The sequence below is a fragment of the Podarcis vaucheri genome (genome assembly GCF_965113315.1).
Source record: "Podarcis vaucheri genome assembly, chromosome: 8".
NCBI lineage: Eukaryota > Metazoa > Chordata > Lepidosauria > Squamata > Lacertidae > Podarcis > Podarcis vaucheri.
In genome coordinates, this window is record NC_138766.1 from 58,351,876 (window position 1) to 58,378,738 (window position 26,863).

Genomic DNA, 26,863 nt, shown 5'->3' on the forward strand with positions numbered 1-26,863 from the left:
GGGGTGTAGTAATAAGAGAGAGAAGGGACCATTAACCTGAGCTGTGTGGACAGTTTAAAGAAAAAATCTCAGAGTTTAGAAGACTAACTGTCAGACATACTTCTTAAAAGCTTCAGTCTCCTGATAAAAAATCCCAGAAACCTTTTAAATTGTATCTGGCAGAAATAAGAAACCAATTTTTGATTCGGTTTGATCTCAAAGTAAAAATGAAAACAAGAGGAAATAATTAGAGAGCTGAGCTAGGAATAGATCTAGGCGCACAGAACCTGCTCCTTTGTGATGTATAAATAAGAAGAAGAAGAAGAAGAAGAGTTTGGATTTGATATCCCGCCTTTCACTCCCCTTCAGGAGTCTCAAAGCGGCTAACATTCTCCTTTCCCTTCCTCCCCCACAACAAACACTCTGTGAGGTGAGTGGGGCTGAGAGACTTCAGAGAAGTGTGACTGGCCCAAGGTCACCCAGCAGCTGCATGTGGAGGAGCGGAGACGCGAACCCGGTTCCCCAGATTACGAGACTACCGCTCTTAACCACTACACCACCCTGGCTCTCTAAGTTGTCTCATGCCATCCAATATTTAATAGGTGAAAACAGGTAAATTTGCAGTTAGTGCAATGCTGTAGTGATGGACCAATTTCAGTTGATTTGGAAGTGAGCTCAGAAAATGAAACTGTTGTACAAGAAAGTTTGTGATGGCTTGCTTTTTCCAAGCCGTATGTCAAAATCAAAAATTCCATCATGCTGTGTTCTATGAGACCAGGGGTGGTGGGGCAGCAGCAATAGCACCCTATGGGATGCCTTCTTTGTCCTTTCCAGGTGCCTGTAGCACTGCAGCGTCCATGTCCCAGGGAGCCTGAGAAACTGGTTTCTCCAGAATGCCTGGATCAATACTGACATTTGGAACAACACTGGTTGCATCCAGCACTGCTGTTCTACTCATGCAACAAACGTCTGTTTGCGCAGCAGAACTCCACTATCTCTTCCTTTCCTTGCAGCCTCTGCACACTCTCAAAATCTGCTTCAGAAAGTTGGAGAAAACTCTGAAGCAGATTTTTTTTTTCTTTTGCTGGGAATAGGGCAGAGAGAGAAACGGAAGGAGAAGTCAAAATGCATGAGTGGACTAATAGCCAAAATCCCCCAAACTTTGCATAAGATTTAACAGTTCTGGACAGATAACCATTAATACACTTGCCTCCTATATAACTATGATGGAATCTATACTACATAAAAAACTTTCTGAAAATGCTTTTTTAAAAGGCATTTTTAAAAATACATTGAATTTTCCATAAGGCTCACCGTCGCCATCTAGTGTCACATTGTGTATTGCACTTAAAACACACTTAAAACTTTTTATTTGCAGCTTTATAGCTGAATCCTAAAACATGCCCCCCATGTGGGGATGTGTTGGGAGCCCAAATTGGAGTGGGAAACTTTGTTACCATGCTTGCTCATTACAGAGGTCTCCATACACATGTGAAATCTACTTCTCTGTGTTCAGAGATAAAGTCCTTCTGGAATCCCTAGGGGGAATTCAGCTGAAGTGCTGGGTGGACTTTTGTCCAGCTAAAGGAAGCTGTAAAATAATGCTTCAAGGAGATATGCTATAGTAGCAGGACATGTTGTGTGTAGCAGAAATGGAAAATCTATGAAAATTTGGAGTGCTCCCTTTGCATAAGTATGCATGCTTGTTTTAGGCTCTCACAAATATACTTGCAAATCCAAGCCAAGAGCTACAGAGAAGTACCGTAAGTGTTCTTGTGTGAATACACTGTTGGTTCAGCTCTGGGAAATATACATAATAGATTCTGTTACATAGATGATGCCTGCCTGTCTAGGAAATAATAACTAGGTTACCAGTTATGTGTCAGTCAGATGACTTACTATGAGCAAATGTACGTCAGTCTTAGTCTCATATAGGAAACAGACCGATTTTTTTTCTAGTGTTCTTCCTCCACAGCAGCGCCAGATTAGAATACTTAAATCAGTTGAAAAACGTCATAATCAGCCAGTATTTAGTAGGCAATAAAGCAGCAGATAGAATAATGAATGTGACCGAACGGGAAGAAGTGACAGCGCTTTTCAATTAATCTACTTTGGCAGCCAAACAAACACTGCATAAAAAAATTATGACTGCACAAACAAATAACAGGAATACACACACAGTAATAATTGCTGATGGAGAAGAAGTGAGAAGTAAATGTTCTCAGATAAGTAATGTGGGACATAAAAGGACCCCAGGACGGTTAAGTCCAGGCAAAGGCAACTATGGGGTTGTGGTGCTCATCTTGCTTTCAGGCCGAGGTAGCTGGTATTTGTCCACAGACAGGTTTCTGGGTCATGTGGCCAGCATGACTAAACCGCTTCTGGTGCAACAGGACACCATGACGGAAACCAAAGAGCAAAGAAATGCCGATTACCTTCCCACTGCAGTGGTACCTATTTATCTACTTGCATTGGCATGCTTTCGAACTGCTAGGTTGGCAGGAGCTGGGACAGAGCAACAGGAGTTCACTCCATCGCGGGAATTCTGATCGGCAAGCCCAAGAGGCTCAGTGGTTTAGACCACAGCGCCACTTGCGTCCCTTAATGTAGGACATAGTACTCTCATGAACATGGCTTTAAAAAAAATAATACACAGATTGAAGTCAACTAACACGTAAAATGGTTACAAATACATGCAATGGTTCTGTGAGAGGCTTAGTGATAACTGTCACCACAGCTTCCCAATACATATTGTTGCATTGGCATCCGTCAGTCTTGAAACATAATGGAGTGTGCCTCTGTGTTAGCAACACCGAAGTGACCTCCCTAGAGTGCAAGCCTGGGGAGTGTGTGAGGAGGTCCTGGGCTGCCCAGGAGGCAAGATCCCCCTTTTTGGCCTCACTGCTGTAGTCCTAAGGAAAGCAGAGCAATACTTTGGGCACCAGCTTGGCTGCAGGAATTGCTGGAAGGAGCCGTACAACCATCCAACCATTTTAGGGATTCCACTCTGGATTTGTGTAGAGTTTACTCCTTAGCCTTTTGTCCTCCCAAAGATATTCTTCAAGGCAATGGAGGTTTAGGATCTGCATTTTCCTTCTCCTAGATGAGCTACCTACCTTCCCAGGTGGACAAGCCCCATTTGCCCCTCACTTCCCTTTGCAGCACATGCAGAAACTGCCTTCTTTATATTGGACCCACTACTGACCTCGTCCACTCAATCTGCCAGAGTCTGACTTTGCATTCAGGGAAAGGCCCTAACTCACCAAAGATTTGAGACCCATTGGCTACCCTCCCATGGTTTAGCCAGCCAGTCAAAGCCATTCCCAGAGTGTGGCCACTGTTGCATGTTGACAGCTTCTAGTAGCCACCAGTGAGAGTTGAGTGCAGGGTGGGGACCAAAGGTGGACAAACTACCCCAGAAGGAGCACAATGTGTCCTCCAGCAGAGATACTTCCCCACCCTTAACATCCCCCCCACACCCAATACATGTACACAGGTGCTTAAGGAAGCATGTCTTGCTGTTCATAGCGGGAATCTTGATTGTGAACCTAGTACAGATGCTGCAAGCACAACTACTTCATAAAGCCTCATAAAACATAAAGTCTTCCTGATATTGTTTTAAAAGCCAGTTTGTTTGTTTTTGAAACCTCATTGATTTGTGGTTTTACTATAATTCAAAATAAATGGGCTGTATTCAGTTGGTGTCCTTCTACAAACACAAGGTCTCCCCAAACCCCCAAAATGTTTTTTTGGTGAGGGGAATGGGAACTGACAAAATCCCCCCTCTTTGATTAGGGTAAACTGCTGTGGCTTTGGTGCTAGGAAGACCAATAGGATTCTACCTAATCATTTTAGAATCTGATGAAGGTTTAGAATGTGTCCCAGGATTAATAACTTTGCCACATGAATTTATATACTAAGGGTGGCACAGAGCTAAAGAATAGTAACCAAGCACTCTTGCGCCCTGGGACTTAATGAATGAGTGGACATCAGTGGTTGTTAGAGAAAAAGAGTGAGTGTCAGTTAATGTTGTGCCACAATCAACTTTAGTTAATTATAATTTGCACTCATGGCTCTAAGTAAAATGGGTTTCTTGCAGAGCAGCTCCTTTCAGGGAAAGAGGACTCATATATTCCAGGATATAGATAGATTTGCAGCCTTCCATTTGTTCTCTGAGGGACCTTGTCTCTAATAAACTCTCCAGTTCTTATGGCCTTTGATCCTATGCTTGCAGGGTCCTTGCCTCTGCTTTGTCTGTGTCAATGAAGATTCAACACTTGAGGCTTTAGCTGCAATAATTCCCCCTACACACACCCTTTATAAGGATATCCAACAGTAGGGATGAATTCCCCCCATTTCAGGTGCTTTTATTTAAATGTTTTAGCACTGTATGTTATTCTCATTCCGGTGTCTCTGAGCAAAAGGCTTCTAATTGAGTGTGTGTGGAAGCTGTAACAGGCTGCTATCTGAACAATTGATTTTTCTTTGTTGATCATCAATAAACTTCAGTACATGTCATTGCTGTGCTCCATTACAGTACAGTGGTACCTTGGGTTAAGAACTTAATTCGTTCTGGAGGTCCGTTCTTAACCTGAAACTGTTCTTAACCTGAGGTACCACTTTAGCTAATGGGGCCTTCTGCTGCCACTGTTCGATTTCTGTTCTAATCCTGAAGCAAAGTTCTTAACCTGAGGTACTATTTCTGGGTTAGCGGAATATGTGACCTGAAGTGTCTGTAACCTGAGGTACCACTGTATTGATTTGAGGAGAAGGGATATGTCAGCAGGAAGACAGGCAAGGTGTTTGGTATGTTGTTGGGTGAGTGGGTGGGTGTTTAAAAAAATTCTGATAGCTGAATGTCACACACGTTTAGCAATTGCTTTCTGCATTCTCATCACTCACACAGGGGTGTTTCAAACTAAAGACTTTGATGGTTCTTTTAGGTTGTACATTGCCTTACCTTTTTAGATGGACCATCTATATTTTGTTCTCTGCAGGAGCAGCTTCTATTAAAAGAGCTGTTCCTTTGTTCCCTTGCTCTGTCTTAATTGAGCCTTTGAACTGCATTAAAGGCATGCAGTGCATATAGTCTCCAATAAGATGTATATTTTTGAACTGAATCTGCATTTGAATACCTTTAGTTACTTCCCACCACCACCTGCACACATAGGAAAAAGTCTGTTTAAAAAGAAAAGGGAATATATTTGCAAGTTTAATTTCCCTGGGGAGAAGTGGGCTTTTCAGAGCAACTTTGATATGTTTTCCCTTTATTTTCTGTGTAACCTGTGGTTTAATTCCTATTCACATTTTGCATTCATATTTGCATGATAAAAGAGTGCCACATCTTTTTAAAAGTCCCCTCTTGAAAGTCTGAATTGTTCATGAAGAATCCAAAGAGCAAAGCAGAAATAAAATAAATCTCTCTCGAAAAAATTACCATAATCTTCTAACATTCACCATTTTAAGAGATCCTGCCATTGTCTTTTGTAAAGCAAATGAATAATAGGGCTTGACTGTTTTCATGGCAGAGCATCAGTGTGATTCTGTAATTCCTTTCTTAATGGAATCACCTCAGTGCTGAAATTTGTGGCCTCTGTGTTAAAAACATCCCTCCCCCAATGTTCCCCAAACTCAGTAATATAATTAGGACCTTAACATCTCAGATGTGGGGGGGGGGGGACACACCAGTCCATATTCCTTACAGGTTACAGTTAGCAGGTAAGCTACATGCAATGACAGGAAGCTGCAGGTAACTTTGTGCCTTGCTGCCCTGCTAGATAACATCAACATTACACTGAAGTGCTGTTTATTCCACCCCTTCATTGCTAGCAGCTAATAGTGTGGAAGAAAATGCCCAGCAAAATGAATAGACCAAACTTCTCAGATAATCAATCGTATGATGTGGTACATGGACACCATTTGAATGGCAATGCCCATCAACTTTGGGGCGGCCCAAACTTTGGGGCGGGAATGGATCAGTGATCTGGGGGAGCCTGTAACAGCCAGGAAGATAGAGGCAAAGGCAGAAGAAGCTGCAGGATTGGAGAGTAAAGAACAGGTGCAGAAGGAAGGAGAGATAGGTCAGGCTGGTGTGGAGTCAAGGGCTTCCACACTTCCTCATCCTGCCCCCACCTCTCCTGCTCTCCCAGGACCAGAAGAGGAAGAGCAGAAGAAGGTTGGATGGAGGAGGATCCATCTCCCAGTTTGTAGATTATAAACTGAGGTTGGGGTGTGTGGCCTCTCTTATTTAATTATAGATTTACTTACAGTCTTGTTTAGAAACTATTTTGACTACAAGTGGAAGTTGCTGCTATTTGTTTTGTGTCTTTGCAGTTTTGAAATTATTTATGAGCAGAGATCTTTCTTGTAATGAATACAGTAAATTGATTTGTTGGTAGATGTCCTTTTTTCTGTTGTGATCATGTATCTTTACATGATGGCATCATTAAGAGAAAGGAACAGCGAAAGTAATTTTAGATTTGGAAGTGGAAGCAGCTATTCTTTTTGTTGGTGGTGGGGTTTCTTGTGCAGTGACATCAGATATAGTTCTGTATTCTGCATCACTGAAGCTTCACCAACAAAGGAACATCATTCACATTTCACACAGCAGTGGCCAAAGAGCGTATTTATAGTTGTCGTGAGATGAATCTTTATAGCAGTGTATTGTTAATGGATACAGTGTCATTCCAGTGGATGGTATTTAGTTTCAGTGACTTTTGATTTTAGGAAGGGACTGTGCAGCATAAAGAACAAGGCTTTGGAAGCATGAGTGGTAGATTGGTACTTCTGAGCAGCAGCAACACTGTTGATTTTACCCAAATGGGAAATTTGGGGTAGGTTGAATGCCTTTAGTCCATAACAGAATGACAAGGATTATTGCATTAATGTGCAGCTATCATGTGGACGTACAATGGCAGTGACTGAATAGGCTAGTTTATTCCAAATCCTGTTAATCCAGGGTATAGCTTCAGATTCATGGCATCTGTGTTTAGTAATCTCTTTCTAAATTATCTAAAGGCCTTTTATGTAACTGTTATGGCAATAAACAGTTCAGTGTGACAAATCCCTGGCTTAAGCGGCTGGACGGAGGATGTGTTCTTTACTGCATCTGACTGCCTGTGAGTTATTTCTTGCTGGCTCTCACTCTGCAACCTGCTTCAGTCCCTGATTTAGATACTACTTTATGGCTTAATGTGGCTTCCTGATTTCTTGCTCTGGTAGTTTTAGAAACCTAATGTCTAGTTTCTGCTTAGTTATTGCACCTTGAGACCTAAACATAGTTCTGATTTCCCAGTTTGGAGATTATCCTGAAACACACTAGACAAAAGGCTTTAGGTTGGCTTCACATATGGCTTTCTGAAAGTGTCTTCTATTCATAGGAGAGGTTTTTTAAAAAGTTAGAGCAGGAAAATGGGAAATATTATTTTCATGGAGGGTCTTAACAGTTGCTATTTAATAAATTTGTTGTCATGATTGCAAGATTATCTTGCAAGCAAGGCAGTCAGCTTAACAGCTCTTTTTACATCAGGTAACCCAGGTGGAAAAGTCAAACATGCTAAACCAGACCTCAGAGTGCCTAGGGCAGGCACCCCCAAACTCAGCCATCCAGATGTTTTTGGGACTACAATTCCCATCATCCCTGACCACTGGTCCTGTTAGCTAGGGATGATCGGAGTTGTAGTTCCAAAACATCTGGATGGCCAAGTTTGAGGATGCCTGGCCTAGGGCATTCAAAAGTGCTCCAGAACACCTATGTCACTGTACAGAATTATTACTCTCAGTTTGATTTCTGGTGAATAAAAACCTTCACAAAGTGGATTTCAACATATTTCATAGAATAAATAATAAAAGAATAAAAACAACAATCAATATACATAATTCATTAAAATAAATAATAAAGGAGTGGCAGATGAAACCTTAGTTAAAGGCACTAAAATTAACCAGTTGCAAATTGGAAAATGTAGATCTTTAAAATCCTCCTAAATGCTAGTCATACATATTACTTGGATAGTACTTATTTCAAAGATGTGCCACCGCAGATGTGCCACCGCAGAAAAGGTCCTGTCCCTTGTACACACTAATCTCACAGTTCTCACCAGTGGCCCAGGGAGCAGGGCCTCAGATGATTATCTTAAAGCTTAGGCAGGCTTGTATTGGTACAAGTGGTCCTTCAGATGATCTGTTCTGAAGCCACTTAAGGATTTAAAGGCTAATAACTAGCGCCTTAAAATGAATAGCTAGCCAATATAACTGGAGTAGAATGGGTATACTGTAATGTGATCCCAAACACCAGTGTCCTGTGTTATAGTAGCAGCATCCTGCAGTGATTATAGTGGACTGGAAATTCCTCATTCTTCTTTCCAGTGATCACACTGTATCACTAATCCACCACACTGTATCACTAATCCACCAAAAGACTTGTTTGAGCACAGAAGCAAATGTGCAAACAGGAGTACTTTACTTTGCAGGAAATGTGATTGTTCTTGTTCATCTTTTCTGTGATTCTTCTTATGGCTGTGTGTATAAATATTGTTGCCATCTTCCATCTGGGTGTTTATGTTGAAGGAGTCCTTCTTTTGCTTACAAAGGTACTTTTCATATTCAGTGTCATATAAAATATACCTTTCCCCCCCCCCTTAAGTTCTCAGAAGTATTCTTTTTTCGGAAAATTGAGAGATTTTCAAAGGATATGTTAGAGCTTTTGAGGATCTGCCTTATACCCTCAATGTCTCTTTCCACTTGGCTAGTTTAAAACAACTGACATTTTAGATCCATCTCCCTGGTACAACAGAATGGAGAGAATCTTCCTCCTAAAGGACAAGAATAGTGTGGAATCTTGCCAAGACTTTGAGATGTTGTACAAAAGCATTACAATAACGCAAGGCTGTAGTGTATTTAAGGACTTGGTTAGATTCATGGTAGTTACTTCCAGATTTGTGATAACGCAACTGTGAAAGAGTAATAGCAATTCTCACTGTAGATCTCTAGCACAGTAAGCTTTGGAAAATTGCCGTTTTAGCCGAACGTATGCATCAAATCCATGTCATCAAAGGACAAGTAGAACTAGGAGCTTTTTTCTTTCTTTTTGGGGCAGAATGTTGACTGACAGCACAAGGACACTTCCAGGGCAATATGCAGCAGTTTGGAAAAAATAATTTAAGATTGGAGTGTGTGGGGAGTTACCATCAGTTCATGTTATTTATAACCCCTTAGGCCCCTCTGTCTGTCAAATATGATAAAGGTGGTTGTCTTCTTCTATACTAGATCCATAATGAAACTGAAACAAAACTGGACCAATAATGAAATATTTTGTTACATCAGCTCTCATGTCATGCAACCATAGTTGTTAGACCTTTTCTCTTATTCAGTTTGTTTCTTGGTATTTCTGTTTGATACAAATAAATAACTGTAGTTCTCAACAACACATCCACACACCCGGCTATATAATTTTTAAAAAGTCTGCTTTCACTTCAGTCTGGAAACTGAAAACAAACCCTCCCCCCCCCAAAAAAAATTACCAATGGTTAGTTGTTTTTTTAGGCAGCCTTTGACACTCAGAGTTAAAAAAAATGGGTGGAGGCATTCTAATTTGTTCCAGTTTAAGTTGCAGCAGATCTAACAACACATATCTGGTGGACTGAAACTAGAGCCCCTAGTTTGAGATTTAAGCTTTTCCTGTTTTCCCCTGAAGCTTATCCTACAGAAACCTTAGCACAGCCTTTGCATGCTGGTTTGGGCTGATGGGAGTTGTATTCCAAAACATCTGGAGACCACCAGTATGGTGAAGGCTGCCTTAGCCCATGTGGCATTTATCTTTTCTCTTCTCTCACAAACACCTAAGCAAAAATCAATTTGTGCCCATCCAGATAACTGAAATGCCTTTACATTGATGCCTAAAGATGCTTAGCCTGCTTTGTGGTATAAGGAAGCTTATATCAGAGTTAAAAAAACACACCCTTATTTCAGAATCATATTAATTATATACATTAGTCAGTGTTTCAAAATTTGAGCATTTTTTGTTGCTGTGTCTTTCGCAAACCTTTGGCTGCAATGTTTTTCAAGGTAAATTGTCTTGTCTGAAGTCATACATATAAAATGACAGTGTTTGATTTTACACCTGCCAACACTTTGTCATGTTACATACTCAGCATTAAACTCTATAGTTCCTGAGTGAAGCAGATTGCATAATGCTGAGCATGATATACTGAACAGTCTAATCCTGTGGACCATTACTTCCTGTTTTCCCTGCTTCTGCGGATTCCAATTTATATCAGTCTGATTTTTAGAAGTGCACAAAATTCTTTTCAGTCACTCCAGTTGCTTTCAAATCAAGAAATAAGCCTCAAATATAGCCACAATGTGTGTGAATATTAATTTGGCAATATCCTTCCACCTTCCGATTTAATGAATGTGTTAAGCTCAAATGCAAAACCACATCTATTTAACTGGTCAGACATGGGATATGTGCCAGCCAAAAATCTTCTCAGTTCTGTGTAGACTGCAAAGCCTTTTCAAAACTGATTTCCCCCCACAAAGTCTAAGTACAGTCAAGTGCACTTATTAGGGAAAAAACAAACGTGGAAGTCAATAGAATGTCTACTTCTGTTTAAGTCTTAAACATGAGAGCTGATTCACATATCCAAATCATACTTACTTTCTCCACACGATCTTTTATAGCAGGGATGAAGAACATGTGACTCTCCAGATGTTGTTGGACTCCCAATTCCTATCAGCCCCAGCCAACCCGGTCCAGTGATCAGGGGTGATGGGAATCTAAGAACATCTGGAAGGACAAAGGTTCCCCATCCCTGTTTTATAATATGAATACACAGTTATGTAGTGGGGAGGAAGTGGAGCAAGGCAGTACCAGCTTAGGAAGGTGCTATGATTCCTGTGACCATGGTGGGTAGGAGTGGGAAAGACACTTATGTGGTTTGCTATGCAGCTTGTGGAACCGTGGTCTAAACCACTGAGCCTCTTGGGCTTCTTGATCAGAAGGTTGGCTGTTCGAATCCCTGCAACGGAGTGAGCTCCCGTTGCTTTGTCCCAGCTCCTGCCAATATAGCATTTCGAAAGCACATCAGTGCTAGTAGATAAATAGATACCTCAGTGGGAAGGTAAATGGCGTTTCCGTGTGCTCTGGTTTCTGACACAGTGTCCCATTGTGCCAGAAGCAGTTCAGTCATGCTGGCCACATGACCTGGAAAGCTGTCTGTGGACATGTTCATTTCCCCTACTATCTGAAATTGGCTAATCTCTATTTTACACTGTGTGCATTATGCACTATTCTCTCTTTCTTTCCCCCCTTCCCCCCAGATGTGTTTAAGGTGGTGGTATAACATCATATTCACACCCTTTCACTAATTTCCTTACACCTTTTCCAGTATTTTACCTTTCACCAGTTTTCACTGGATTCTTCCTTCTCTCTCTCTCTGAAGCTTTCCCATTGTTTCTCTTTCATACTACCAAAAATTAAAGATTTCCTGACCTGGCATGGTGATGCCAACATTATATATGCACAAGCCTTTTCTCATACCACCTTGCCCAGCAGGAAAGTTTTTACTGGGGATGGAGAACAGAGAACCTGAGCCCCAACTCTGGAGACACACCTGAGGTATCCTACCCCTTGATCCCTCTCTTTTTTGCACTTTTTAAAAACATTGTTTGGAGAACATCTGTGTGTGCACCACTGATGAGATCCACCCACCATCTTAACTTACTCAGAGACACCTTGAACACTTACTCAGGGGCCTATGCCTTCATGGCCTGTAAATAAGTCTCATCACCCCTGATGCTTGCTCCCTAAGATCAGAAGGAGGGGTGAAAGTATGGCTGCATTGGGCAGAGGAGATGGTTTATCAGCAGTAGGAGGGGACGGGGTGATAATGCTTACCTGACCTCCTATCACCAGCATCACTGCAGCTTATGGGGAGGCAAAAGGGCACAGGAGTGACAATGCCAGTGCAGTTGCAAACACACCAGGAGTGCCAGATTGGCTTCACTGGAGCCTTTGCACAATTCTGGTGACAGGAGGTCAGTTGAGCCCTATTCCCCCACCAACTCCTACTGCTTCACAGTGGACAACGTTTTTGCACAGTGCTGACCTCACACTGGATGTTGCTTTGCTTTGTACATTAGAAGGGCAAGGTATAATTGTTTTAATTAATTAGTCTAAATAAATCAAATTACTGGGAAGCTTGTACTAAAAACAGAACCAAAATCTGACTGACTCACTGAAACACCCGTTCAACCCCAGTGTCTAAGCTTACTGAGCTAATGCACTGTTATTTACAGATTTTTAAATCTTATAATCATCTGTAGACCTTGGGCATGCAAATCAAGATTTTAGCATTTCCTTCTACTCTCTTTAACATGCAAATACAATTTAATCATGTTAATATTATATTTCCCTCCCTTTGTGCAAATCATGTAACCATAGAATTATCATAATTAAGAGGGAGAAATACTAATAAAGCTAATTCAATTCCCTTCCCATTACACTGGTCTTCACTGATGTATATTTTCAAGAATTTTATTATTAGCCTTAAACTACAGCTTTGACCATATTCCCACAGAGAAAGTGTTTTGAAGCCTAATTGTTCACACTGTAAAGACTTGTGGGTTGTTGCTTTTTATAGGGTAATTTCATTTATTTGGGTGACACCAAAAATGAGAAGTTTAGGATAATACAATTTACACAAGATTACATTGGCAAGTTTAACAAATTACAGCAACTTGTGGTTAATCTTACAAGACCAATATATGAGAAAACTGCTAGACCAGGTGTTAGCAAATGCTGCCACTTGAAAACTTCCATTTATGAACTTCAGTTCACCTGATTCTGGAATGCAAAATTCACAGATAACACTATTTGTCCCATCATATTACTTCAGTTTAACATTGTGGGGTCTTAGTAATTACAGTGTACAAATGGATGAAATGATACCTTCACAAAGATATATTTTACCTCTTACTTTCAATCTTCTTCAAATCAGTTTTGTCATAATAATTGCAGGTTAGGTGGCAATTAATCACTGTAGAAATAAGACTTATGAAAAGAGAGAGAAATGAGGAGGCAGACATCAAATATGGAATTGAGCTAGGCTACAACTTTATGCCAAGGAGCATGGTAAAATAACCCAAAAGGCTGTAATGTGAAAAGCTACTGTTGAAGGGAGAGTCAAAAACTCTTAATACACTACACAAGCAAATGCATGGTTTTTGTCTGCCAATAGTTCTACATACCTGGGGCAGAGCAGGAACTAGGTTGAATTCTAAAGTGAGGCTGGTGCTAGGATTTGCTGGATATATAATAGTGTCCAGGAAAGACTATCAGATTGTTCTCAGACAACGGCTCTCACATCCTGGTCATCATCTGGGATGGAATCTACACACATATAAAAAAATGCTGTGAAAATGCTTTTTAAAAAAACATTTTGAAAAGTACATTGAATTTGGCATAGCTCACTGTCATCTAGTGTCACATTTGCATATTGCACTTTACAACACATTTAAAACGTTATATTTGCAGCTGTATAGCTGAGTCCTGGGTCCCAGTGCACACTGGTCCTTCTCTATCTTCTTCCTTTTCCTAAACAAACCTTTCTGGCTTCCAGACAAGCACTTCTCTTATTAATACTAGATTTGTTGCTAGGTCCAAGAATATCTCCTTTCCTTGAGGACTGAAGGTGGAAGGGGAGTCTACTGCCAAGTTGGGAGTCCATGTTCGTGAGGGACAGTCAATGTGTCTATGAAATTGAGTAAATCAGTTTGCTTAACTGTGACAGTGGGCTGTTCATAGCCTCCACAGCACTGCAGAGTCCCACTTGTCCTTAGATAAGGTGTTCCGGGTTGGGCAGGATTCTCAAAAATTAAGTCTTCTGCACTGTCCCTCTGGCACTGCAAGCTTGACTTTTGGAAGCCTCGTCACCCAATGGGGTAAGGCAAATGAGAATTTACTCAGCCTTTGTTGGCTGTTGCCTGCCTTTAGCATCCTAGTTCAGAATCACCCAGCCCTGTGGATGATAGTCTATCCATAATCCTTCAGGGATGAGCTGTCAGGGACTGGCAGGGCTCTGAGGAGTGTGTGGCAGAGGCAGGGGTCTGGAGGCTGGGGACCAGCAATTTATGAGGTTTTGTGCCACGCATGAGGCAGGAGCCCAGCTGAAGGAAGGGGAGGAGTCTGAACAGTCAGAGATGGGGGAGAGGGCACAGAATGTGTTGGAAGCAGTCAAATCCCTGCCATCCTCTGCTACACTGTCTCCTAGAACTGGGAGGGGCTTGAAGAGACAAGTGCAGCCTCCCATGTAGAGGAAATCACTAGTTGCTTGTGCACACTCCATCAGACGAAAGTACTTAAGCCCAGGATGGTGGTGGTCCCACTGTTGCTTCAACTTTTCAGCTGGGGCATAAGCCTGGCAAAGTTAATGCCAGCTTTTGTCAATAAAAAATTAAACTACTAGACATTTGTCCTTTTTAGTTGAGTATGCTCAGGGCATGATCCTTCTAGGGTATATTCACATGTTCCTTCACCTGGAAGCCATTCCCACATCAACACTGCTCCATCTGGCACAAGAAGAGATCAATCCACCTTTTCTTGCTTATTTTGTCCAGAACAATTTCAATAAGCATTGGAATCCATCTAGAAAGAGCTCACATCCCACAGGGAACAACGCCCTTTTTAACTATTAGGGGTTGCCTTGCATAATGCCTGGTTTGACCAATCACTAGCTCTCTAATGTGTAATGCTGGTGGTCTCACAACTGACCCTTCTTCTTAGCCACTTCATGGCAGCAGGATTCATAGGTCTCTGCCTTTGGGGGCAGCATCTGCACCCAGTTTTCACTTCAAAAAGAGAGTTATTGGTGTTAATTGGTACAAGCCAAAGATCTATCCCAAGTCAATCTGGTGAGATGTACAACTCAAAACTTGTTTGAGTTACTCTTCCTACAGCAACTCATGATGATTGGCACATCTCACTGCATGCCCCTCCTTCAAACCAGTAGACAATGATGCCCAACTGGTATCTGCAGACTGTCAGTACCCACTTCTAAGCCCAGAGGATAAGACTGCCTACAACTGACACCCAGTTGCCAATGAGTCTGCAAGCCTTGGTTTTTCATAGTTGTAGAGTCATTTTTTTCAGCAGAAAAAGTTAAAGCGATATCTCTGAAGATTTAGGTTGACCTTATATATAACAGCCTGGAATAATTTTATGTAGAAGTGAAAGACAGGGTTAGACCTACCTCATTATAATTCAAACTAGAGCAAGAGTTATAGACCCCAAAGGATCTTTTCCGTCAGATGAATGTAGTGTGAGATATTGGTTAAAAGACACTAAGTCATCCCAAAAGTGCAGCTGCCCCTAAGCTACTGACTGCTTTATGAGAGCAAATTACTTTAAAGTCATTGCTTACAGTCTTTTGAACTATAAGAATGTTCTAATCAATCAGTCATCACACAGCAATTGATAAGTAATGAATGATCTTGAGTGATCTATTTCCCTATTACTTAAAGCTATTTTTCTAATGAACAAATGTTCATGATGTCACATCCTGCAGCTACCAGATACTCCCTTCTTTAGTAGTGAATTAACTTAATTAATGTGGCTGAGGAAGCAGATGATGTATGTGTATTGAATCCTTGGAGTTACATCTCTTAGCACCAAGCAAAAGCATTTCTTTTTGTGTGTGTGTTATCTGTTTTCTTAATAAATCTCCATTTATATATAGACAATTATTTAAAAAGCTACACATAATTCATCATCTTCTTAAATAAGGATGCAATAATACACTCATAATGTGCAATTCATTAAACCAATATTAACAAAAGGCATGGTTTCATAGCCTGCAGTTCTAACCCCGGTTAACTGAAAGTAATGTTGTTGTATACTTTAAATCTGGATTGATATTTTGGCACATAGGTTGTATAGAATTAAAAATAATAATTCAATAGTAATAAGAATAACAATGTTAAAACAAATTCACCCAGCTCACCCACCCAGGTTTCTCCTAATGTATACCATCAGCATTATGAGACCTGCAGTTTTATTTTCAGTCCTTTTCTTAATGATCCATGGCATTTACGTTTTCACAGCTGATGCACCCTGGTCAATATCTTCATTGAGATGCTTTTGTGTTTGGGGTGGGGCACAGAAATAAACAGATGCTCCCTTGCTGATTGTATTTCTGATGCTGAGGAATCACATTTTACAAGTACTCAAAACTGCCATTGTTAGATGTAAGTCTCCAACAGAATCCACATCTTGGTTGATATCACTGTGCATAAGAAGATGTGCAAGTGCCATGGGCAGCCACTGGATAGTGGCAACGACATCACTCATTACAGGTAATTGACTAAGGAGAAAGTTACTTCCATTGTTTAAAATAAAATGGTCATCTGTCATCCCCTTGGCGACAAGGATTTATTGAGACAAAATGCCTCCTTCAAAATGCTTGTTTTCAGAAATGTAAACTATTAGACTAGGGCAGATGTAAACTCTGGGAAGCTTTCCAAGTACTCAGTTGGCTGTATCTGTGTTTTGAATTCTTAGAAAAAGCATTTTAAAAACCTAGAAGATGCTCACAGCCAATCCTCTTGTATGGTCTCCACCAGTGCTTTATTCTGGGGGTACGCATACGCCTAAACATTTTTTTAATCTAAGTTTGATCTCATTGAGGGGCAGTATTTCAATAGGAATAGGAAAATGAGAGTACCCCTAAACATTTTTTTAGGAAAAAAAGCACTGGTCTCCACTACATTTCATAATATTATTTGTCTCATTGGTCACTGGCCGTTCTTACCAATTATGTGCTATAGTTTAGAATAGACATCCTTCCTCTAAATTACTTAAATGGAAAGTGGCACAGAGACACAAGCTAATTTATCACAGTCTCAGGGAAGATCAGAATGAGTAAAGACGTAGAAAGCAAGAAAACAAAGTGGAACATGATGCTTTTTGTTGGACTGGGAATAGGGGCAGGATACAAAAGCTCTTTGAAATACAGCAAAAGTGTTTGAATAATTTCCCAGCATTTTTAACAGCATCTCATCTCATATTATGGTCATCTGCAAATGAGTTTACCCAGTGGGATAATGGTGTGCTAAAGTAAGAGGAGCTATGTGGCATAAGGGGAGGCTATCACTGAATTCTGTGAGTTAGCTTTCCGCCATATGTATTTTGTCAAGTAGCCAATGAGTTTGTTCCACTAAAATAGGATTCCCACATAAACATAGGGCAGTCCACCCGATCTTAAAACTATAATTTACTTCAGTGGGATTAAGAGTAGACGAAGAGGGAAAGAGAACTGCAGGCTCAGAGATGGATGGTATCTGCTCATAAGAATAAAAAAATACTGCTTCTGGATGAGATTGAGAGTCCATGTAGCCCAGAGACAAGGAACCTCAGGCCTAGGGAGCCAAATGCAGCCTTCCAACAGGCCTTTCAATCTGGTCTTCAGCGCCCTGCCCAGGCCACATCCCTCCACCGCTACACACCACTCCCATGCCACTAGCTGGCCTTGTCTTGCACCCTCCTTGAGTGTTCATGCCTGACCCAAATGTGTTGCTGAATTCTGAGGATGCTTCTAGCTTGCCCCAATGGGGGATAAGAGTGCATGCTTAGGGAAGTTTTTAATGACTGATGTTTCAATGTATTTTTAATCTTTGTTGGAATCCACCCAGGATGGCTGGGGAAACCCAGCCAGATGGGTGAGGTACAAATAAATTATCATCATCATCAACATGCAGGTGTGTGTAGAAACTAACCTACTGTGCAAAGGTAAGATTCACCATTGTTGCTTTGCCCATTTTTGCCTCAGACGGGAATGTGACCTCTGGATTGAAAAGCACCCCTGATGTAAGCCAAAATTCTGTTTCTTGCAGTGGCCGTCTAAGTGTTGGAGTTCACATTCTTTGATGGAAAGTTTAGCTACATCACACATTCAGGGTCCCTGGCAACCCTATCTTCACTTACCCTTCATGAGGGCACTTTCAACACCAGTAGAGTTGATATTTCCAGAGATAGTTCTGGAATTGTGAAGATAAGGGTTTTGAGAACCCAAGATATCTAGCTTTGGCCTCCTTTCTTAGTAGCCTTGGCTGTGGGTTTTTTTGGTACAACATGCACTTTCACCAAATTCACTGTCCATGTACCCATATTTCACCGGACATGGCAGTAATATGACACAGCCTAATACTACACGGCTTGTTTGAATTCATACTCAGCTGGTTCTTTGCAGTTGCTGAATATGATCAGTCACTATTCTGTCTTCTAATGTGATGGAGATGTGGAGGAGAAAAGTGTTGATGTTTCTAACTTGGGAGTCTTCTTAAATTTGTTTAAAGGTCTTGTGTATAATATATGTGCCTGTCATTGACTAATGTTTATAATGTTAATGGTAGACAAGTGACATTGGGGTTAGTAGTATCAGTGTTATGGACATGATAGTCATCTTGTTGCAGACTGAAGTAATGATGATGAGTTTTTCTAATGGATATCAGACTTCATTATATGCTTTAAAATGTTGTTCAGTTTTGTTTTCCGTTTTTGTGTATGTGTATGTGTAAGGTTGCATAATCTTTCTTAGAACAGTAGCCTTGATACAAATGTTGAATGTTGCATTTTTTAAAACAATTTTTTAAAAGTGTGATTTTCACATCTCAGTCCTACATATATGTATTTTGAAATAAATAGCTATAAGTGTGTTTAGCAGTGTAGCCTGAATATGATTTTTCCCCTTGAGGGTTTTCAGTTTAATTTTTCATTAAAGGTAAGTTTAATGCTGACAAACGATTAGAATAACAATCTGACCATATGCATATTCAAACTAAGTACAAAGAATCCTAATCTATAACGATGGCACCTCATCTTTCCAATGACCAATATTTCTTTTTAATTGGTGTAATTTTCCCTTGATTACATATTGAGCAAAAAGAATGTAGTAAAAAGTCATTGATCTAATTACCATGATACTTTGAACATTATCGTAGGATATTATGATTTTCAGATTAGTCTTAACAAACTTTAAAAGTTTATTGAGTAGGAATTGATATATCACTCTATCTCTGGCCAATGCCAATTTTACACGTGTTCCTTCATAAGTCTGTCCCATCTCATTTCTGCATTAACCTGTGATGTTTAAAAAATCCAAAATAGAAATTTTTATTTAAATATTGACTTAAATACATTTTTTAAAAATCTCTGTCTGCATATTTCTAAATGTATATTGTTTTCAGTTGCACATTTCTATGCACTTTGGTATGGGCTGAGCCAAGAATTGCAATTAAAACTACAGACCAAACTAAATTCTCCTCCAACCCTATGAGTGAACCACCAGAAGGAGGAGTATATCAAATTGAGCACACATGTGTGAGGTGTAGTCCACATGCACTCCAGGGGCCATTGTTTGTTATGGATGTGAATGTTTTGGATTTTAAATGTTTCCATTTTCCCATTTTCAGTACTGTACTAGAGTGATCCCTACATCGTCAGCAATGCAATGGCAGCATATGCATGTCTTATGGTGGTTGTTGCTCTGCATTGCTGTTTCTGCATTATTGTGGGAATAGCCAGCCACCAAAGGGAATAGTTAAGAGTAGTTTATATCCAGCTTCTCAATACTAATGACACTGTGCAAGGGAGGAGAAATATTCCATTGTTAATAGCACTACAATGCACTATTAAGTGATGAGAATCTAATGAGTCAATCTATCATTCTAATGAGGCCATCTGATCTGAACACTTCGCTGTTGAAGGGTTCATTTTCTTCAATGGGCTTTATTCCAGCAGATCATTATCATCATTTTATATAATTTATTTAACACCTATGACACAATGGGCACTCTACAAAATGTAAAAATAACCCAGTTAGCCAGCTCATGAGGGGAAGAGGAGAGAATAGGAAGCAGTAATGCAAGTGTGTGTGTGTGTGTGTGTGTGTGTGAGAGAGAGAGAGAGAGAGAGAGAGAGAGAGAGAGAGGTGGATGCATGCATGCATGCATGCATGCATGGAACAAGTAGCAAAGAAATAAAGGATAAAAGACCACAACAGAGGAGAAGGAAATGTTTTCAGCAACTTTCTAAAAGCAAAAGCAAAAAAGTGCTTGCCAAATATTCAAAAGAAGAACTTTAGATGGCCATTTGGCAGCTCTGTAGTCTACAGCAGATGTGCTGCTTCAGAGGTTGCTGAATTACAGTTCCAATCAGCCCCAGTCAACATTGCCATTGGCCCAGGATGGTGGGAGTTGTCATTCAGCAATATCTGGAGGGCCAAAGGTTCCCCACACCTTACTGAACACCTGAGTACAGCTTATGCAGATGCAGTGTTTCCTGTTCATATGTTTGTTGTTCTCTCACTTTAGTTTTCTGTATTAACCATAGTACAGTATTAGGTCTATGCTGAGATTAATGCTAGCCATGGTTAATGTTTCAAGTCAGCATTCAAAACCAGGAATTATAATGGGTTTGGAAATTTTCTCAGCATTAACCATTGTTGGGGTTACCATCAGTACAGACTTTGTGTGCTTTATGGTGTTAAAGTGTCAGAGAGCATGCAAATTTAGCATATGTTCTCAATTTCATGTGAGAGATCAGGAAACTTTACATCAGCACTGGGTCTATATGTCAGAAAAGCATGAGGTCCACTGTAACAGAAAGATTTCACCCTTCTTCTCTCTTTGTTTGTTAGGAAACTGATCTCATGACTTTTAACATCTCAATGCACCGATCCTGGTGGCGAGAACATGGACCAGGCTGCATACGAAGAGTGGTGCGTCCTTCAGCTCCTGGGATGTTAGATGATTTTTCCTATGTCTCTGTGACAGGCTGCATCATTGACTTCCAATACCTAGAGGTCATTCACAGCGCCATCCAAATATTACTCTCTGTAAGTCACTGTTTGCTGAGCAAATCAGATTGTTCCATTCTTATGTTGCCACCTTATACAATTTACATATTGCCACAGTAGTTTACTCTACGCAACAGCCTAGATATTGTCTTGACTCGAATTAAAAAAGAGGATATGAAAACATAGAAGATGTCACCAGCTGGATAATCTTTCCCTTAAAAAAAAAACCTATTTTGGATTATGATATGAAATGCATTTAGAAGATTGTGCCAATTTTTAAATTAAAATCTAAGAACGTTTATGCAAGTTAAGGTCATTTTTATGGCACCACAGTTTCAGATTGGATGGCTGGTGGCGTATCAATAGAGAAGCTCCATACTTCTGGCATCCATACCCACCATGTCTATATGGCTAATAGCTGGGAGCAGCAGAGATACTTCTCTTGATTTTCAATTTCTCTTTCAGTTCCAAAGATTGCACCTGCCTCCTATAACACTTTAATGCTTGTTTATGCATATGCTTTATGTTTTGAGTTTGTCAGGAAACCTTCTTTTGCCTAGAGGCAAAATTGAAGGACTCACATATGAAAACATTTGCATCACCTCCTGCACAAGCATATCCGTAGAAAGAGAGAAACCCACTTTTAATCATTTATGCAAACTACATGGTCTCATGCATTTGTGGGAGGGTATGCGCAATTATTTCTTTGGAATGCAGAAATAGTCATTTATTTCATTGGCGCTGGCTTCCTTTGGGAAACATGCACATCTGGCCCAGGAATAAGCCTGCTTCTAGGAATGGAAGAGAAATATTTTTCACCACCTGCTGCAAATCCTCCTGAAGAAGGGGTAGATCAGTACAGCTGGTGATGTCTATGCAGGTGGATGGGAATTTTTTTAAAAAATCAGGTTTGATAAAAAAATTAAAAGATTCCTTGAGTTGTTCTGCAAGGCTAAGAAGAAGTATGTAGAGGCCCTGCTTTGCCTCATAGACTGGATTTTTTTTTGTCTTTTCAGTAAACTGAGCATGTTGGTCCCTTGGTGTAGCAGCAGTTTTCGACTATGTCAAGTAAAATGTCTATGCAGAAACGCAGAGTAATCATGTCTAAATGTGTTCATACTCTGAGTTGAAGTTCTCATCCATATTTAGTCCAATTGATGCAATCATTTTTGTAGCGGGTCCTTGGTTCTTCTTTGTATTTCCTTACCTGATACCATTTTTATTAGTTTTAAAAGCTAGGTCATTTGGGAGAAGGGGAAAAATAGATAAGGTAATAATGACTGCAATAATTAGCAAAGCATTATAAGAAATGAACCCATTTAGAATGGGTAGGCATTTTGTCCATATAATATGGCTCTCCATAGTGCCTTATTATCTAAATTAGTGTGAGTCATTGTACCAATTCACAAATGAAACCACAGAGACCAGGAGTGGGAAAGAAGACTCAGTAAGGTCCTTCAATTAGCCAGAAAGCGCCTATTTTCCTGGGGAAAGCTTCAAAATATCAAAGCAACTGAATTTACAAGTGTAAAAGTCATCTTTTCATTGTCAGTTACCTGTAATTGCCCATTAAGAAAGGAAAGTGGTTGATTATACTGGGGCAATGGTCTCTTTGCCCTTGTAGTGTATGTGCTGCTAGAAAGCTAACTATCTAGGTTAACCTCTTCTTTTCTAATTCTGCCCAATGACTCGGAAAGTCAGTGCCATGTATTATACATGGGACCTTAGAGCAGCCTCTACTGCAGAGCTTTCCAAACTGAAACCAAAGAATTTATTAGAACTAAGGACTAGTGAAGTGTCTACTTGCAGCAAAGCAATAGCTGGAGGAAGTAGCTATTCTATTAGTGTATCTGTAGCTGCTGTACTCTTTCAGCTTTAGATGGTATCAGCAGACTTTCAGATTTAGCCATGGAAATCTATGGCTGGAGATCTACTGTGTGCAACTGTTGACTCTTACTGGCTTGTTAACTTTGAATGGGTATGGTTTGGCTTTTTACAAGATTAAGTGCAGGAATAAAACTAACAATAATGATTTGGGTTATATTTTCATGTTTGCTAGACTAGCAGATGTCAATTTGGGGTTATTAAAGAGATCCGTCACTAATTGTTTTAAACCTTTGGTCAGAGCTAAAACCCAGAGCCATGCAAGGAATTAAGACAGACAAAATGAGGTACTTATTATGTTCTAATATGATTGTTTTAAAATGGGAAATGGATATCTTATGTTGTTCTTCTTGTCGTTTGTGATTTAAATATTACCAAGAACATCCAAGTTAAAATATCCATAAGAAATCCAGTTTAATGCTTAACCTCCCCCACAAAAAGATCATTTTAAATAGGCTTTATAAACTTCATAACAATACCTTAGATATTCACAGCTTAATTGTTTGTAAAAGCCTGGTAATACAGAATCCTCATTTGTTAAAATGAAAGCAACTTTGCTATTCCTTATTTCGCATAGATTCAGTTTATCAGGAGTTTAAATATAAATAGTTTGGCCCTTTAAAAATAATGAAATTATATTAAGTAGCCATGCTATCTGTTTCTATTTTAGCCAGTAGATCATAACCACCACCGTGCAGTCTCCTTGATTTGTTTTAAAAAAAGATTTCTTCCCAACTGTTTTCAAAGCATCTGCCAGGCATTGATTATTTAATGTGAGGATGAGCTATGACATTTTGTGATCTTAAATGCTATTTCATCAAAGGGAGAAAATAATTTAATTAGCAACCATTTAATTAGCAATCTTTAGCACAGCAGCCATTAAAATGAGGAGCATGTCAATTATTAATCAAATGCTGTTACTTGTGGGCTCAACAGAGATTTATGAGTCACAACTATATGACTCAGAACCTTCAGTAAAAGGACTTCATATCAATTTTGCAGGTGACCGAAAAAAGAGGGGGATATGTCGCGAATTCCTCACGGCGCTTTTAGCAGAATGCTCAGAGTCCCAGATTCTTTAGTGCAGTCTTTTTAATGTGAGCTATATACAAGTATTTACAAAAGCAGTTCATACAGAGTACCTGCACCTTAAGGCAAACGGATACTCACCACCACAGCACAACCACACCACAATTACGGTTGAACAGGCTTTCCTTTTAAAACAGGTGATAGCCAATCACATTCAGATGTGATTCAGATGGTCCGCCCCCGTCACTTAATGGATCCAAATGGTTTCCAGAGAGTGGTAGGGGATGTTTTATCCCATGTTGATGGCCTTTCAGCTGATTCCCTGGTGGCCTGCTGGAATGTGGAGTTAACCAGGGCTATTGACTGTTTGGCTCCGAAGTGCCCTCTCCGATTGCATGGAGCCCGGACAGCCCCGTGGTTTTCCACGGATCTGAGGGCAATGAAACAATCGTTGAGACGGCTAGAGCGTCGGTGGCAGAAAACTCACTCCGAATCTGACCAGACACAGGTTAGAGCTCAACGTCGATGGCTACACTATGCCCAAATTAATGAGGTTTTTAAGCTAGATAAAAAAATAGGATTCCAGGTGGAAAAATCGAAACTTGAGACAGAGTTGTTAGAACCAAAGACCAAGGTATTATCGAGAATGTACAACTTGCTGCTTAAATGGAATACTCAGGATGAGACAGTTAAATCAGCCATGATAAAATGGGCTCAAGACATTGGTTACAATATTATGTCTGAGGACTGGGAAAGGTTATGGACCACCGGTATGAAGTTTACGGCATGTAATGCCTTGAAAGAAAACATTATGAAAATGGTATACAGGTGGTACATGACCCCAGTCAAGCTCGCTAAGATATACCATTTGTCTGATAATAAATGTTGGAAATGCAAGGAGGCTGAAGGGACTTTCTTTCACCTCTGGTGGACTTGTCCAAGATTGAAGGCCTTTTGGGAAATGATCTATAACGAGTTAAAAAAGGTGCTCAAGTACACCTTTCCCAAGAAACCAGAGGCCTTCCTTCTGGGCATTGTCGGCCAGAAGGTGTTAAAAAAGGATAGAACTTTTTTTATGTATGCTACAACAGCAGCAAGAATCCTTATCGCTAAGCATTGGAAGACCCAAGATTTGCCCACACTGGAGGATTGGCAGACGCAATTGATGAACTACATGGAACTGGCCGAGATGACTGCAAGGATCCGAGACTTGGGAGAAGAGGCAATGGAGGAGGACTGGAAAAAATTTAAAGACTATTTGCAAAAGTATTATAAGTTGTATGAAACATAAGACGCCGTATGATTTGGAATGTTAGCCGCAGCAATGAAATTTAATTATCTATGAAATTGATAACATTCATGAAAGAATCAAAGTTTAAATGGGTAAAAATGACATTATGTCATATCTTTAGAGTAAATGGAGAATAAGAGATTTAAACTTAAATTGCAACTGAAAATATAAAGAAACACACGAAATAAGGGTATAATTTGCTGATAACTTTATTATCAAGAATGCATTATGTGGGAGATGTGGGGAAGTCCAATGGAAATTTGAAATAAGTTGTTGAAATGGTCGTGATTTTCTGTTCTTTTTTCTTTTTCTCTTCTATTCTGTCTATTCTTTTGTTCTTTCTGTAATTTGGAAAAAATGCAATAAAAATTATTATTAAAAAAAAAAAAATAGAGCTCAACGTCGAGCCTACCAAGTGGCGATAGCGACGGCGAAGAAGACTTTCTTCACTGCCTCTATTGCATCTGCGGAAAACAGCAGCAGGAGACTCTTTCAGGTGGTTCGCAATTTAGCGGAACCACCTGCTCCATCAGGGCCCAGTAGGGGCAACATGATCTCCTGCAATGACTTTGCAAAGTTTTTTGCAGATAAAGTCGCTCAGATTCGAGAAGAGGTAGACTCCACCGTGGGAGCAGGGCCGGGGCGGGAGAGTGCTAGAGTCCTGTCTAGTCAAGTTGTGTGGGATCAATTCCAATCTGTTACCCCCGAGGATGTGGACAGGCTGCTTGGACGAGTGAAACCAACCACTTGTCTCCTTGATCTTTGCCCATCCTGGCTTATAAAAGCTAGCCAGGAAGGACTGGGCGATGGACTTTGTGGGGTGGTGAATGCTTCCCTCCGTGAGGGAGCCTTCCCAGACTTGCTGAAAGAAGTGGTTATTAAACCGCTTCTTAAAAAAACATCTTTAGATGCGGCCACGATAGCCAACTATCGCCCAGTCTCAAATCTTCCATTCTTGGGCAAGGTGATTGAGTGAGTGGTTGCTGAACAACTCCAGGCACGCCTGGAAGAAGCGGACCATTTGGATCCCTTCCAGTCGGGATTCAGGCCTCATCATGGGACTGAAACTGCCTTGGTCACACTGGTTGATGATCTCCGGCGGGCTAGGGACAAAGGTGAGAGCTGTTTCCTAGTTCTGCTGGATCTCTCAGCGGCGTTTGATACCATCGACCATAACATCCTTCTGGACCGTCTTGAGGGGCTGGGAGCTGGGGGCACTGTCATACAGTGGTTCTGCTCCTTCCTCCTGGGCCGTGTTCAGAAAGTGGTGGTGGGGGATGAGTGTTCAGACCCCTGGGCCCTCACTTGTGGGGTGCCTCAGGGTTCTGTCCTCTCCCCCATGCTTTTCAACATCTACATGAAGGCGCTGGGAGAGATCATCAGGGGATTTGGGCTGGGTGTTCATCAGTATGCGGATGATACCCAGCTCTACCTCTCTTTCAAATCAGAACTGGTGAATGCAGTGAAGGTCCTGTGTGAGTGCCTGGAGGCGGTTGGAGGTTGGATGGCGGCTAACAGATTGAGGTTGAATCCTGACAAGACAAAAGTACTGTTTTTGGGGGACAGGAGGCGGGCAGGTGTGAAGTATTCCCTGGTCCTGAATGGGGTAACCGTGCCCCTGAAGGACCAGGTGCGCAGCCTGGGAGTCATTTTGGACTCACAGCTGTCCATGGAGGCACAGGTGAAATCTGTATCCAGGGCAGCTGTTTACCAGCTCCATCTGGTATGCAGGCTGAGACCCTATCTGCCTGCGGACTGCCTCGCCAGAGTGGTGCATGCTCTGCTTATCTCCCGCTTGGATTACTGCAATGCGCTCTACGTGGGGCTACCTTTG

At 40.7% G+C, this 26,863-nt stretch overlaps 1 protein-coding gene across 2 annotated transcripts in view; it reads left to right on the forward strand.

Moving 5' to 3' along the window:
- Positions 1-26,863, forward strand: part of NKAIN3 (sodium/potassium transporting ATPase interacting 3) — a 196,962-nt gene that overhangs the window by 107,577 nt on the left and 62,522 nt on the right. For both annotated transcript variants that reach the window (XM_082234055.1, XM_082234054.1), the window contains exon 4: positions 20,667-20,864. In XM_082234055.1, coding sequence (XP_082090181.1) covers positions 20,667-20,864 — 198 coding nt within the window. The remainder of the gene's footprint in view (positions 1-20,666; positions 20,865-26,863) is intronic.